The sequence below is a fragment of the Homalodisca vitripennis genome, chromosome 4 (assembly GCF_021130785.1).
Source record: "Homalodisca vitripennis isolate AUS2020 chromosome 4, UT_GWSS_2.1, whole genome shotgun sequence".
NCBI classification, from domain to species: domain Eukaryota; kingdom Metazoa; phylum Arthropoda; class Insecta; order Hemiptera; family Cicadellidae; genus Homalodisca; species Homalodisca vitripennis.
The window spans coordinates 105732923-105750154 of NC_060210.1; the positions used below are offsets into that span (position 1 = coordinate 105732923).

The window sequence follows — 17232 nt, forward strand, 5'->3', positions numbered from 1 at the left end:
TACAAATTTTTACACAGTATGTAGATTTATATATGTTGAATTATTTTCTATATCAGAAAACTATAATTAATGAATAAATATCAAAGTTTAATTAATTTTTGAAAGAGCATCTGAAAACACATGTTTAACATTCAACATTTTTAAAAAATACAAGGATTTTAGTAGTTTTTCTAAAAAAATTATGGAATTTCCTGCCTTACCTTTTTCTTCTTCATACTTTTAGAGTAATTTGCCATACGCTTAAGTTTGCTATTCCCTTATTATACTTTTATTTAATGTCAGTAAAGTTAGTTTAGGAAATAAAGAGAACAAACAAAAGAATACATTTTATAAAATCAAAGCGGAACATAATACCTCAGCTTATAGAGTTTTCAGTTACAATATGTACTTAAATAACTGCAGGAACCTTACCTCCAGATTTTGGCCGATTGTCAAGATGTAAGGGTGGCAGAATGTAAGCGATGAACAATGCAAACAGTAGCATGGCCAAGCCGTTGACAAAGAAAGGTAACTTGAAGCCTCCTAGCTACAATATAAAATAATTATAAGCCTTTTAAAAAGTTATAAAAGGTATTTGAAAGGTAATGAACTTTAAAGTTATATTTTGTGAAATACATATTAAATCAATTCAAATGTTTATCACACAAACCGTTTGACATATTCATATTTACAATAGACAAACAAGTGTGCTATTAATTATTAACAGTACAGATACATGATCATATAAAACTGTTAAAGTAAATTGTTTGAACCAAAGCATATTCTTAAAACTTATCATATGACGAGATAATGCTTATAGGTTTACAAATTTACCAACATTTAAAATACATTAATATCGGTATAACAAAATTGATCTATTGTCATGAGAAACTCTGATTACGAATTACAATTTCATTGATTTACTGTTTTTAGTACGGAAATTTCAAAATAATTCCTTGCTACATAATTATCTTGAATTTCATAGCAATACTCGTATTCGAAATAAATATTCTCACTTTTTTATTATAATTATTCTCAATAAACAGAACTATTAATAAACTTACTGCAAAAAAAATTCCACCAATTGTAGGTCCAACAATGTACCCAACTCCATAAAACACCTCTAGTGTTGCCTGAAAAACAAATATTTCAGTTAAAATATAATCAACGTTCAAAATATATTATTATTATCACCTTAACTATACAAGGTTACATTAGCAGCCTGTTTTATGCCTTAGACAATTGAAATAGTTCAGAGTAATTCACTACCTATTTGTTAGCTAAAGTTGAAATAAATTCTATAGTATTAGAAATATGCAGGGTCAATACAATGTTTAAAATGTACCCACACAAAAAAGTTTACTTCATTATATAGTATAATTATCATTTCAGGCAGCATAGATGCTTTGACTACATGTGTCCTTTAATTTAACATCTTGACTATATAGACTTTCTGACATGTTGGCTCAAGTCAAAGGTGAAGGAAATTAGCTTATGTTGTAATTTGTCAATAGTGAATGTGTTCGAATAACTTTTTGAAGTCACATAACCATTTTTATCTTTTAAAGTTTACATTTTTATTAGCATTTCCAAAGCTATTTAGATGAGTAAAGTATCCATATCAATGTATTAAGATACGTAAGTATTAGGAAAATTACTCATTAAACAAATAATTTCGAACAATATTTTGGTAGATAGGTATTACGTTTAAAAGCTTGCAGGTTTTGGTTGTGCGACTTATGAGCAAAGAACAGTGCTCATACTCTGATTGGTCAAGCGGGAATCATACCACACTTCATGTGAAGTATAAAAATGAAATCCAAGATTAACTAATCTTTAACTAAAGTTAAGAAAAGCCGATTAGTAAAGTTAATACCTTAGTGTACGTTTAGATCCTCAAATGTAGCAGTCATTGTTATTTTGTTGTTGTAACATAATAAAGAAAAACATTTTATTTTTCAACAATTTAATTCTTGAATACATATTTTCTTGATCGGGAAACAAGGCAAAATCAACAATGGCATAAAAACTAATAAGATTGGAGTTAATTACAATGGTCATAAATATACACTTTTTGATATATTCTCTTGTTTGTGGCATCAAGGCAAACTCAACATTAGTGTCAGAAATAGAATTTACTTAACCAGAGTTACTCATACACATGCAAAGTCTAAGAAATTGTGTGTGTAGCTGCGGGTAACTGCTAGTACATATATAAAATAAACATAGTTGTGTAAAACCTATATGAACGTATATGTTATACACTACTAGGTTTTTTCTTTACACTTGAATTATTGTTTCAGTATAGGGTGCCTAAAGCCATGCTAATGTTTTCATTCTTAAAAAAAGGACTGTATAACAATTCTAGCAGACATACCAACATTCCTCTATGTACTTAAACAATTTCAATTTGATCTGTACAGTTGTGTTAAGTAAACAACACATTCAGATATAGGCAACAGGCTTAGTCATGACACAAGATGTAAACACTGCATTAGAATGCACCAGAGGCTTACTGACCATTTGCCAAGACCGAGTTATCAAGGTCAAACTTAATTCAAGCCTTGTTTACTCTAACACTTGCATTATGCATGTCAGCTGACAAGCATATGTTACTAATTTCTAAGACTACTAATAGCGGTCTTTGGAAATAATGAGTCATAATTAGTTACATATTCCATTATAAATTGAAATAGTCCATATCCTACATTTTTAAGTAGTTTAATGAGAAAATAAAACAGATATAATGTTGTTGTCTCTATTTTGAGAAAAACAGTTCAGGCAGGTGGAGAATTTTAAAATATTTTTAGAACTAAAAACTCAAAATGATTACTACTCATATAACAACATTTAATATAAAACTAAAAACTAATCAAATTAGCTATTTCAATAAAAAGTTGTTCAACAAAGTAATACTAGTCATTATTTCATAATAGTGTTTAAAACTAAATACTAATCTGCTATTGCAAACTTTTAAATAAAAATTTTAACTTTTACAAAACAAAACAAAAATTACAACAGTATGAATTTTTATTTTTGTTTCAGTAAGCACTTGTTATAAATGCGATCGTACAGGTATTAAAATTTGTACATTGATACACTATAATTTATTTATACATTGTTAATTTCTCATTTTTAAATGTACACTGAAGTCTTACATGTAGTAAAGTAATGAGCATTTATTTTTTCAGTATACATGAAAAATGAACTCCACAAAGATATAAAGATGTATATAAGAAACTACTCTTGGTACTAATACAAATTGGTTACAGATTACTCTTTGATAAGTACTAAAATTTAATAAAATACAACACAATGTGTATAAATGATCACTTCTACTCAGCATTATGAAGAAAATTTAGTAAAAACTGTATTACTATTAAAAGTTCTAGTTCTATATCTGTGGCTTGGTGCTGAAAAGGCCAATGTCCAAAATGTGCTATTTTCAGGTTAAGGTGCCATATAACATTTACTGACCTGTTCTACCTAGTGCCAAAACGGCCAATGTCCAATTAACAAAAATAAAGAAGATTCAGACTCTATGTGGTCCAATGTCCATAATAGTTTTCTTCTAGCCATTTTATTAAAGAAAGGCCAAAGTAATACATTGCCCAAGCATGGTTACCGAATCTTGATGCTAGAAAGGCCAAAGTCAACATTGGCCCTTTTACTTCTCTTTGAAGGTAATAACTCTTAATACTCTATGGAATGGACATTGGCCTTATTACAGCTGATACATTACAGTGTTTCCATTTCATTCATGCTTTCTTTCCACAAATATAATCATAGTAACCACTGCTCTGTTTATTATTGTTATTGAGTTTTAAAATGAATTCAAGAGGAAGAAAATTAGTAAACATAGCATTGTTTGAGTACAACCCTCAAGGTAAGAATGCATTTTCTATTTATTATACATTAATTATGTTTTGGTTTCTTTCAGGTTAGTGAGATTATGAAATGTTAGGCTATAATCAACTTAGCCATAAAACACCTGATAAATATTATGTTTAAAGATTATTAATAGATATAACTTTATTGGTTTCTTTGTGCTTTTCAGGTGAAATGAAAGGATATATTTTAAAATGCAGAGTTGGGTCTTCCCTCAACTCTATAGCCTACCTTATTGCTAACCTGTAATATATTATTGTTGTATCTTCTGTTTACATATTGATGGATCTTAACAATTTCAATTCACTTAATTTAACTTAACCTATAGGCTACACTAACTGCGCCGATGAGTTTAATTAATATTGTACAGCCATTTGTACAGATTAATTTTTTGTAATACTAAATTTTGTTTTTAATTTCAGATGAGATCAATGGACCTGTCCCTGGATCTTCAAATGAAGACAAGTGCAAGAGCCAGTCTACTCAGTTGGAACATAGAAACGACTATGTTGGAGATGAGAGTCCAGTAAGACTTGACTTTGGCGACCCTTTTGATCCATCATGAGATGAATATCAACCACCAGAAACGAAAGATGATTGTTCTAGTAGTGAAGATGAGAACATTAGTTAAAAGGAAAAAAAGACACAAGAACTCAAGTGTTGTAGTGATTCAACCACCTGTAAGTATGATAAGTAGTGATAATACTCCAGGTCAAGATAATGACTGTTTGAATGTCATCATTGAAGCAATTGATGTTTCTAGCACTTCTGGGCGTAAAAGTAGAGGCCGAAAAAAGTCGAAAGATGTGGGACCAGAAAGCGGATAAGAAACCCTAGTTCTTGGATTCGCAATGTAAAAAAGAAAATGAAAAAATGAAGGACTGCAATTCAATACTGAAAAGGGTAAAGTGGTTACAGGTGTAAATGTTTTCAGACATTGAAAGAAATTTCATCTTCTTCGATTACTATACATTGCCAAGTGAAGCAAAAAACCATTTCATTGCTGGCTCTATTGACGAAGTAAAAAAGCAACGAGAGAGATTAAGAGAAGAAGATGGGCGTAGCAGTAGGCGTCAGTTTACTCGCCACTACTTTCTTCCTCTAGAATGGAAAAAGAATTGAGGTATGTCCAAAAGATGTACTTGCAAACTCTTGATTTGACTCTGAAAAAGGTGAGATTTATTGTGGAGAAGAAAAGATCTTCAACATCAGGTCTTTGTCTAGAACACAAAAGAGGAAAGCACGGAAACCATCCAAAAATATCTGAAGATGCTAAAAATGTGATTCGGGACCACATTAAATTGTTCCCAGCATATGAGTCTCATTACTCTCGCTCACATACACAAAAGAAATATCTCTCCAGACCTTTCTATATCAAAAATGTATAGACTGTGTTGTAAATATTGTACAGACAATAATATTATACCAGAAAAAAGATCATACGTACAGAAAGATTTTCGTTGAAGAATTTAATTTGCATTTTAAAAATCCCAAAAATGATACTTGTGCGAAATGTGACAAATATGACATGATTATAAAATCATCGGTCATGTAGGAAGAAAGCATAAATACACAGAAGTTAAAAGATGAACATTTAGAAATGGCTGATTCTGCTTATAACCAAAAGAAGATTGATATAGACATATCAAAGACAAACTCTGACACTGTAGTGGTATCTTTTGACTTAGAACAATGTTTACCGACACCAGCCTCGTCTTGTTAATGGTGTATCGTTTTATAAACGACAACTATGGACCTATAATTTGACTTTATATGAGACCAGAAATAGACACCCGAATCCTTCCAGACCTATGTGTTTTTTGTGGGATGAAACTGTAGCAATGCGTGGCAGCCAGGAACTTGGATCGTGCATTTACAAATATGTAAAAGAGATTTTAGGAGATGACGTAAAAAAGGTAATCTTTTACAGTGATTGTTGCCCTGGCCAAACTAGAAACCATTATGAGCTCAATATCTTTGCTTCTGGTTAGGGAACGACAAGCACGAAACAATCCTCTTGTGATCCACCATAAGTTTCTTGTACCGTGCCATACACACATGGAAGCTGACGGTGTGCATGCGCTCATTGAAATATCTAGGAAAAGAACAGTAACTTGTATAGAGATACCAAGGGACTGGTCCAATTTCATAAGATGTATTGAATGCACCCCAAAGATTGAAGTATTTCAGAATGGAACAAACTGAATTTTTAAATTTCAAGTCATTGTTTAAAACTGAATTTGTGCACAGAAACCAAAAATTGATGGTGAAAGGGTGTACTGGAACTCTATTCATTGGTTAAAATATGATTACACAACAAAGAAAACTCTTCCCAAATTTTGTACAATTTATCGTTTAAGGAATCTGAAGAGTTCAAGGTGTTTGGACATAAGCAGAAAAAAAAACGCTACGGCATACTCAAAGGTGTATGGTTGTCCCCATCAATAATACGGCAATTACTTTGTCAAAAGAAAAAGTAGAAGATCTTACATCTTTAATGCCATATATTAGTACTAATAGCAAACTGTACTACAGTGCTTTTATTAATAGCCTACAGAGTAGTTCCGAGGTTGAAGATATAAATCCATTTGAAGACTTTTCTGACGATGTTGGGGAAGAAAACTATAATAGTGAAGGTGTAATGAAAACCATATGGGAATAACATTGTTATACTGTAGATAAGATTTCATTCATATTCTAAGACACGCTTAGCCTATATTAAAAATGTTTCAAACAATGTGTGTGAAAAACAATAAATATGACATGAATAGATCATTGATTTTTTTTATATGCCTGAATTAATTTCCTTTGTGCTAATAACAAAATAGTAAATTTTCATCAGAAACTACTGTTATTGAGTAACTAAATTTAAACACCATATAAAATTACAGGGCCAATCTCCACAAATTTTGTAAACATTTATAATTACCAAAATTAAGAAAAAAGGCCAATGTCCTAAACAAAAATGTTTTAAAAAATATTACAAGCATTTAGTTATTATCAAAAATATCAGTTATAAAACTAATATTAAGGTAGAAAATTTCATTGAAATATATTTCAATTTGACTTCACAGTAAATGTTTCAACAAATGAAGAAATTTTGTGCAAGCCGTAGTGAAAAATCAGGTTTTTGGACTTCGGCCTTTTTTGCACCAAGGCACAGATATATATTGAGACTTACAAAAGTAGTGCCGATAGACTGAGGGAAAACCGCAGCAGTTATCGAAAATGCAGCAACAAGAGCTGCAGTTGAGCCTAGAGATTCAGTTATTCGCAGCAGAAATGATAACGAGATAAACCAGTTGTGATCCATCACATAATCCAGCATCCTGCAATATATGAGATGCACTTATTACACTTGAAGTTATTCACATATATTAAAAACAGAATCATAATCTTATTAATTTTCATTTCACAGTAATATTTTACTTTCAAATTGTGTAACAAATGAAAATTTGATTTCAATAGAACTCATTGATAATGCGCCTTTTTGGACTAAATTGACAACACCTCATGGTTATTGGTTGCTATTTGGATTGGACGGAGGTAAGAATACCTAATTAATTCTCATTTCGTTAGATAATAGTTAAACTACAATTTAATGTATCGGTACTGCTTTTTTTATATTAATTAGCCTGAACACATTTTTGTGTTAAAAAATATTTAATACAGTTACTTTAGATCACTGCTACTTCTTATAACTTCAAACATTTTAAATTTAGTCATATACTAGACCAAACAAAATTATTATTCTTAATAATAAGAGAAAGACAGACATTTCTTACCCAAACAAAATAGCTGATATTGCTGCTATCACCATACCAATGTTAAGCAAAGTTCTTATTCCTACTGTGTCAATCTGAAACAATTGAATCAATTACAAACCCTTAATACTTTTATTTAGATTTATGTAAAACTTTTCAAATGCAAACAAAACAAATCTCAAAATATATTTACTAAAAACTGAATAAACACAAGAATTACACTTCCAGTAAGTCCTCTGTAGTACCTTTTTCTATGCTATATTGTTTGAGGTTTGTCAATATACGAGTTTATACTTTTAACAAATTATAAAAACAAAACTATACATTACACTTACATGTTTTCCTATAATAGGGCTGCTAAGGAAAGCCACAAGTTCGAAACTACCTAAGACAAGTCCGTATTCAGTGGCAGTAGCTTGTTTTAATTCAGCCTGAAACAGATAATAATATACAAATAATCAGGTTTTGATAAATTAACACAAGTTAGATTTCAAGATAGGTATTTTCACTGCTCATAAATTAACATGATGATAATATAAAAGTGTTTTAAATATTTACTTTTTCATCACACTCCACTACAGTATATACTTGCAGCTTTTAAAATGTATATTATATATATACATAAATAAAATTTTTAATGTGCACATACTTCATAGGGGTAAAAGGGAGCTTGCAAGGAGATACAAATGGCACTGGAGAAGTGAACACTCCCAATTGCAGCCATAGTCAGCCACTGCCTCTTGGTTAACTTGGGAGGTGCTCCCATTAACAACACAGGACTCATCTGTAAACACAATCAGTATGCACAATTAGTTGTGTATACACAATTAAAGCTAACAGATCTTTGGCACTCTATTTGTAGGGAGTAATAAATTATGCATTGTTATTATATTACCAATGTACAATACATTCAAATTCACTTTTTATAATATAGGCTTCAGGAAATTCCGTCTTTTATTTTGGTCCTAAAATAATACATATTATCTTAAATTTAAGTACCTAAGTATCTTAATTAAAAATATCCCACAACAACGTTCAAGGTTGACACGTTAATTTACTGTACCACTTACAAATATTTTGAATCTCCCATCATCTTCAAACCTTACAAGATAAAAATAGCCATACACATCTTAATTTGCTCGTAAAAACATGGAATTTATTTATTTAAATTCTATCCAAAATTATGTTTGTACAAATATTTCCTTAAAACTATTTAATTGCACACACTAAAACTTCCAACTACCACCATCTTGAAAACTTAAGAGTTATTGAAAAATTAATACAAATTAAGGTTGCATGGAATTTCTTTATAATTTTATAAAAAGTGTAAGTTATAATTTTATAAAAAGTGTAAATTTTGATTTACTTTGTAAAATAACTAATTCCTACATTCTTGAAACTACTTATTGTTTGAGATTAGCTGACAAACTTATTCAAGTAATCTATAAGTACTGTCTTAGTACCAAAATTGAGTTTGATTTGGCCTAGAATTTATGACATATAATTGTTCACAATTATTTCCGCAATGGTGTTATATACTTTATAAGGTCACTATATGAAAACATTACTAGATAGAAAAAAACATACATTAACGTAAATAATCTTGGAATTTAGAATGATTTTTTTGTTTTATCATAAAATGCACAATAACTGAATTTATAACCACTTATGTTCCAAATTCTGAAAGATCACCATCTTGAAACCGTAGAGTGATTAAAAAAAGAAAGAAAACCTGTCTATAATTACCTAATGTATTTTGAACATGTGTTGTTTTAGGTCTATATTGGGAAATAGGCGAGTTAAAAGGTTTGCAAAAATGCAAATGGCCACCATCTTGAAACGTTTCATTGGTTAATACTTGGCTAATGAACTCATCCAAGCTATGTGCAAATATTGCCTTATACAAAGCTTAGTCTGGACCCATTACAAATTACGGAAGTTATCATGTTCACAAGCTCGCGTTATACATACACACACACACTTATAATATATGTATCTAAGATACACACACACACATTTTTTAATCATGGTGGTTTTGGGCTCTGAGTTGTATCAGAGAAAATTTATAACATTTCTTAAAATTTCTACCATGAGGGTGATCTATGAAATGAACTTAGCAATAAAAAGTTTAACTGAGTCCCATTATAATTTAATTCCAAAATATTATACATATGCATACTGAATCCATAAAGGCTTGTCATAAACAGATAATACTTATATGTACACATGCAATATTGTAGTTATTTTGAAAATTTAGTAATTCAGGTGCATATTTGTAATAAATTTAATTGATTCAATTGTAGTCATTGTCAATATTTATTTTTAACGAACATATCCTTTTTTTCTTAAAACCGTTTCAAGAACACAGAGAGCCTATTGTACTGACTTGTCTTTCTCTAGTTTATAAAGACTGATGGAAGAAATATTTTTCTACTCTGAATACAGCACTATGGGTGTACAAATCTTAAGCTGTAGGTACATGTTATTTGTAAGCCTGTTATAGCAACAAACAAAACAAAGTATAAGAAATAAAAACAATAATTTTGATTCAAATTATTTGTGCTATTTGTTATTGTTTAATAACTAGATCAATTAGTGATTGAATTGTGTAATTGCTATTGAGAATAATACAGTTTTGTTGATTTAATATTTTATAGTTTGATTACTTTTAGGAAATACAATTAGAGAGCTTGTAACTTTACTTAGAGACCTTTGAATTCAAAGAAATGCTGTCTAGGATTCAAAGGTCTTTGACTGACTATCTATGTTATGTTAGTACAGTGTAAGATAATAATGTAAAGTGATTTGTTAAAAGAGAGTGATGCTCGTGACAGAAGATAATGCTCAGCAGAACATTGACATGATGATATAACTATAGAAGTTTTACTCAACGAAGATTGCCACTAAGTAAACTTTTAATTTTATTGCTAATAACATTGGAGATTTCTACATCTTTGATAAATTTAAATGTTAAGTACTTAATGTGCATATTAGCAGTAAAGACTGTCCTTAGCTTGTAGTAAAAGTGGTAGTAAGCTTTTGTAAAGTTTTTGACAATATACTCGTAAATGTATAATATTACATAATTAGGTAACTTAGTTGATATAAATTTACCTCATCACCTTTGTTCAATGGTATAAAAGGTTAGTTCCTGTAATCTAATACGTTTTTTGAACTGAAAAGGTTCACATTTGAGTTTTATTATAATTATTAAATTGTCAGATTTCTGTTGTTTTCTTATGTGTTGTTCATTTCACTCATACACGGTGAGACATTGAACAATAGTACAAAGCCAAGCCCTCCTGAGAGTATCTATGGTAGGTACCTAAAAAAACCTTAGCTGCAGTTCTTGTGACAATCAAGTATACACACGGTAATTGCAGATTAACAAAGGTCGGATAAATACTTTAAAGCCAAGATTTACAATAACAGCAAGTGTTTTGAGCATCCAAAGTAATTATGGTAACAGTGGGGTAGCTACCTTGGGTGGCACCCGGTGCGGAATTTGGTGGTGTCACCCCATCGAAAGTAAAAAGCAATAAATTTTATATGATAAAGGTCATGGATATAATCTATTTTTTTCTTTTTATTATCTATCACTATAGAATAATAAATGTTTAACAATTCACGCCAACCAAACACAACTCACTTCACGAAACAAATAAGAAATGTTGCAACTGAAACGTCAAAGATCGTGAGTATGGGACGGAGAATCCCCCACGACAGCAGCAGGCTCTTTTGCGGGAATACCCGAATTATACATAGAGCTGAGCTAGTGCTAGTGAAGGAATCCCCGAAAAAGAAATTTTTGTGCTAGCGATTTTTTTTGTTTGTTTGTACATTGTTCTTAAAGTTGAGAGAACGGGTGGGTGTCACCCCAAAAAAGGTGACACGCGGTGCGGCCGGCCCCCGCCGCCCCCCCTTTGCTACGCCACTGTATGGGACTAGCCCGGCTGAAAACCTCGTAGCTGCGTTTTAGTAGTGAGTTTCTGATGTTACTGCTAAACTAATTCCGTGAATATCTCCAAACCTCTTTCATCTATTCTGGAGATTGTTAATGAAAGAATGAATAAGATTTTTTTAATAAGAACTATAAGAAAAACCAATACAGTGTAGCAAAACTTGCTTTATAAAACATTTTCTCCATTAGCCTACCTTATAAACTTGGTTAGTGAGCTGAAATGTTGTACAAACCAACATTCCATTGATATATTTTTATATTCAGAACAGAATCTAGTTGTACCATTGCTGTGCTTGGACAATCTCTATTATCTGGTTATGTATCAGTATTCATCAAAGGTAATTACGGTGCTAAAGAGGTCACAGGAAGTACGAAGCTAACTGCACACGGAGTGGGGTTTGTGGCATGTTCGTTGTCACCAGGAATATATTTAGTATGCCGTAAGGGTATATGAACTGGAGGCATTCCATGAAAGTGCTTGAATGATCGTTCTATTACTGTTGAGATTGATTGGTAGGACCTTTAGGCCCTAATTCCGCCTCTTTAACAAAGACATTTTTCTTTTCACCTCAAAAACTGTTTTCGTTCAATTAATCATTCCCTTCAGTAAATTGAATATGATGAATCATATCGTAAACTCAAATCGAGCAAGCAGATCAAGGTCAAGCTTTGAAAATAACCTTTTGTACAATAATGGTCAGATGAATTGTTTGGAAGCTTGATCTTGACCCGCCAGTTTTATTTGAATTTACTTTAGTGCCCTCGACACTTATCTGGAAACATTGTTCGACCCAGGGCCGAATCCCGATTTAAGCGATTTGTATTTTCACACGCTAACAAAGCAATCTAAGCCTATCCTGAAGTGATATTCAAACAATCCCAGGTTTAAACTTCAGAATGTCCACACAAAAATACTACAACATACACTATTCCATTAACCTATTAATCAACTTTCTGTATCAGTTTTTCAACACAAGTTACGATCTGTACAAAGCATGAAGTGTGCAACGGGTGAAGCGAGCATAGGTGCAAGGTGTGAGATGACCGAAAAGCCTTCACTTGTAAAAGCCAAAGGAATGAAAATTTAAGTCCAAAAGTGCACCTTACTTACTAATAGTCTGATTCATAACATTAATAAGTTGAGTGTGTTAATGATTGTATCTATCATTAAAGATGTGAACAAATTATAACAATCCGATCCGATATTCTAGGGAAGCGTAATAAACTCTCCGTGACTTACAAAGAGTGAATCGTGAATGTACACGCGCTCAGAGTCCACTTCACGACCCTCCTACAGTTTCGATTTCGGTTTACAGGGATATATCCTGAACTGTTCAGGGTTTATAACAGTATGTAGGATATTGTTACTACTGTTGCATACAACATCTGCACAAGTACTGTTAGTTTTTATTATTACCAAGGGAAAATATATTCAGTGTTGTAGGCTGAAAGTGTTATAGTAACAACTACATAATTAGGTATATCCTGACACTTAAATTGTTTAAAAATATAATTAAATTTTTAAATGGGATTCACTTTGTATACCCTGGATACACCCTGGAAACAGTTTGCAGTGTTTCTTACTTTACGTACCATTCTAGAACATCTGCTAAAGAAACTTTTAAAGACATCGTACTTAGTTTTCTGCTACGCTTAAGACAAACATTTATAAATCAGATGACCAAAGTCATCTGTACGTGACACCACGCCTGTACATTCGAACAGTCAGTACAGTGACGTAACACAGATCGACGTGTCACGATACTGAATGTGGCAATCCATACCTGTCCCAGACCCTTCGTTGCTGTGGCTTCTGTACAGCATTTGTCTTTATTGTATCCGTAGCCTACTTCTGTATACCAAATCCTAAACAGTGGTAAACATGATGATCATAGAAATAATTTATTTTCAGAAAGGCCACTTATGTCACAAAGTACGTTTGGGATTTTGGAGATCAGGGCCTAATGTTCACTGCTCACAACATTAAAAAAATCACATTTAAGTTGTAGGAATATGCGTTGGATTATACAACACTAAGATACTACATCTGAAGCCAGAAAATGTTGAAACATTAATTATATACATTTCAATTCAGTGATATGACTGTAGTTCGTGTATAATTCTTATATACTTAAGTCCGTTTTCCACGGAGTTGAATTTATCATAGCCGCAATTATTACTACTTTAAATGCCTTTAAATGGAGTGATCACAATTATCTTTAATTCTTTCTGCCTTTAGAGAATGTATGTTATAGGGGTGTAATATAAAAATAACCCAACTTAATACCGATTGCACCGATATATAGTGTTGATTTTTTTTTTAACTCGACCTTATCATATTCAAAAAGAAGGTATAAGGAAGCAAATCAAATTAAGGAAAATTGCATGTAAGCGTTTTAAGCACACTTAGTAAAATAATAAATGCTTTGTGCTTTCATTAAAATATCACTAGTTTAATCTTAAAGAGCACACAAGTAAGCCAACCAATAATGATCAAAATCTAGCTAATACCAAGAACAATTTAGTTACAAATTGAATTGGCGACAAGTAGTCATAACCGATTTTGAGGTACAATGTTTAAGTATTATACTAATGTCTTTTTATTCGTTACCACGTACCACGAAACGCTTTGTTTTTTTTTTAATTTCACCAAATCGCGTTAAATAAAAGTTGTACCGGCGGGAAAATTTGTACAAATATTTGTATTGGCGGAAACTCGTAGAACAGCTCTTGAATAGAGCATTACCCGGCCTCCACAAACCGCCTCCACGGCGTGCAATGGCTACATCAACCTTTCTCTCGCGATATTTCTTCCTTCCTCGTCATCAGACTTTAAAAAATTTTAAAAATTGAGGTTTATAATAATAACGATCATAATAATTTTGTATTATACCGTTCTGCGAACAACATATTTACCTGTTTAGGTCATGGTATAAGTATCCATTGTGAGACCAAGATGGTTTCTGTCCTCTTCAAGTAGCATCAGATCTGACCTGCAGTGCTTGCATGCATCCAAGCATTCACAGCATATACTTTTGACTTCTGGGCATTCACTCGAATTACGAAACTTAAGCATTGATGAATTCACTGGTGAATAATTATTTAGTAAAAATCAACGAGAAAGGTCTTTGTACACTATATCTTTGACAATGCAGATTTCTACATCCATAGTTTGTATTGGCTAAAGCCTTTCATACAAACTATGGACTATATATGGAATATGAAGTGATACCTACCTCGATTGTGGAGTCTGGAATTACAGGAGTTATTCAGGAAAATTCAAACCGAAATGTATTGAAATAAGATTATTCTTAAACAGAAATGACAAAGTGACTGAGTAGTATTTGTATTTTACTACTAGTCATTCAAGACAATGGCTAAATGAAATACATTTTTTGCATCACAGTTCATTAATATATATGCTGTGCAACATTATTTCCATTAAAGGGAATTCAGCTATCATGAATAAACACGCGCCCTTGTTGCAACGGGTTTATAACTAACTGTAATTTGTGAAAGACAAGAAATGTGTTTATTAATAAACATCAAGGAAATTACTTCTATCAATATGGATGCATGAAGTACATTGGTATGCTCCACAATGCACTGTGTTATGCAGAGAAAAAACACAGAAAACAAAAACATCTAATGGTCTTCGACCAGATTATTTAAACATTGAATATAGAATCTACATTCCAAACCAAAATGCAAGAATGCATACGAATGACATTTTTTAATCCCTATAGTGTGTCAAGAATATCAGCTTTCGTTAAACACTTAATTGGAAGCCTAACTGATAGTACCATACAAATGTGGTAATGTGGCAGCACGTAAATATTAATGCCGTATTAACCGCACTATATGTGCGGTTAATTTAACACCTTTCTAAATTACGCAACTGAATTAAGTTGAACGGCAGCAGTTTATATAAACGTTTTTAAATGTGTCTTTTTCTCCAGATCATATATGTAAGTGCCTAGGATTTCTAACACTTAACACTAACTAAAATGGTCATTTAATATATGGGAAATAGGTGGCAATAGGTTTTGAAGGCAACAGGAATTTAATTGGAACAATGTACACAATACAAGTAAAGAAAAGCTTTACACAACATTGAAAACTTAGCTCAGTAACCTCCATTGCTATCGTATGTGTTTAGTGCGACCCATGAGTTTGCTGCTTCTTACTCTTGATAGGAGTAGGCCCTATAGGTTAAAGTACTCTCTCTAACGGATTCATGAGATTTCTTTCGTCAATTAGTCGTAGACGAAATTTTAAGAGATATCGATAACAATTCCGAACAATATGCGGAAGTAAGTGAATCTAGAAAAAGAGAACTTGCAGATATAAATACAAAGTTATGACGTGGCAATGTCAACATAGTCCTCCATTTTCCTCCATATTCCAACGCCTCGGGAGAACCAATAGTATCGTCTACGTGTTGTAAACATTCAAAACATAAAATTACAAAGATAAGATATCCGCAGTTAAGATTCTAACTATCATTATAGGTACAAAAAATATTTCTCTTAGAGTATGCTATTATTAAGATTTTTAAATGTATCAAAAATGAAAGTCTGATTTAAAGAAGTCATTTTTGTGACAGTCGCAACACGTTGAATGAATATTTGACATGAATATCTGGCTAGTTCCTAAACCTCCATCTCGGTTCGAGGACGTCTTACTTTGAAAAGAAAAAGTTTTATTAATTTACTAGAATGACGTGTTGATCAAATATTACATATCATATGTGTGGTTGATAGAGGGATTTCTCGTGGGCTATATGTCGACAATTACGGTGATTTAGATACCAACTAATACGACTGCGCAATATTAGGATGTATAGTAGTGAATGATGAATGAATGATTTATACAAATTCTTTAAAAAAATCTTCCTACATTGACAGAGCGATAAAATCAAACCAGGTAGTACGCCCGCTATTTATTCGGTAGGTTGGAAAATTAGTAATATGTCGTGGGATTATGTATAATTTTAAAACTTCAGTAATAGTCTAATAAACTAGTTAGTAACAAAATGAGGGTGCAAATGATACAGTGCCTAGTCCTTTTATGACGAATCTCTTGACTCTTGTTAAACCATGTTTAAACTATGTAATGTTCAAACACACAACTTTCTGAGTAAATGTTTTATGAAATATTGAATATGTTTTTACTGTATTTGGGAAATATTCTTTATATTTATAAAAATATGAAATAAGAAATATTAGGAGGTTAAAGTATATAAATGGATGTGACTATTTACACCAAATAAAATAAAACATGAATACTGTAATCATCAAAATATGTTTGAACTCACCGTGAGGAATTGAATAAATCACGAATCAGTGTGTCGAGAATCTGAAGTTAAAAATAACGAAATTCTTACTGGGCAAAACTGGTCTCGGTAGTTAACTGGAATCTAGTTTTTACATAGTTTTTACGTAATCTAGTGTTTACCTCAGTTCAGGTTATGTACAAAGATTTCGACTGTCCACCAAGGCAATTCTTTGTTTGAAGTTTGTTTTTGATGATGGAAGGGTTGTGAAGGAAACAAGATTTTTTCCGGACACTTTCCATCGTTCGGTGGTACAAAAAATCAGTAAAACTACGTTTCGAGCTCTGCGTTATGGTACGCTCTGG

At 31.8% G+C, this 17232-nt stretch overlaps 1 protein-coding gene across 1 annotated transcript in view; it reads right to left on the minus strand.

Annotated features, from left to right (window-relative positions):
* The window catches only part of LOC124359894 (MFS-type transporter SLC18B1-like), a 54028-nt gene that overhangs the window by 17890 nt on the left and 18906 nt on the right, over window positions 1-17232 (minus strand). Inside the window, exons 2-7 of the mRNA XM_046813016.1 lie at window positions 8281-8415; window positions 7967-8062; window positions 7653-7726; window positions 7049-7196; window positions 1044-1112; window positions 412-526 (exon numbers count right to left, since the gene is read on the minus strand). Of these exons, the coding sequence (XP_046668972.1) occupies window positions 412-526; window positions 1044-1112; window positions 7049-7196; window positions 7653-7726; window positions 7967-8062; window positions 8281-8415 (637 nt within the window). The remainder of the gene's footprint in view (window positions 1-411; window positions 527-1043; window positions 1113-7048; window positions 7197-7652; window positions 7727-7966; window positions 8063-8280; window positions 8416-17232) is intronic.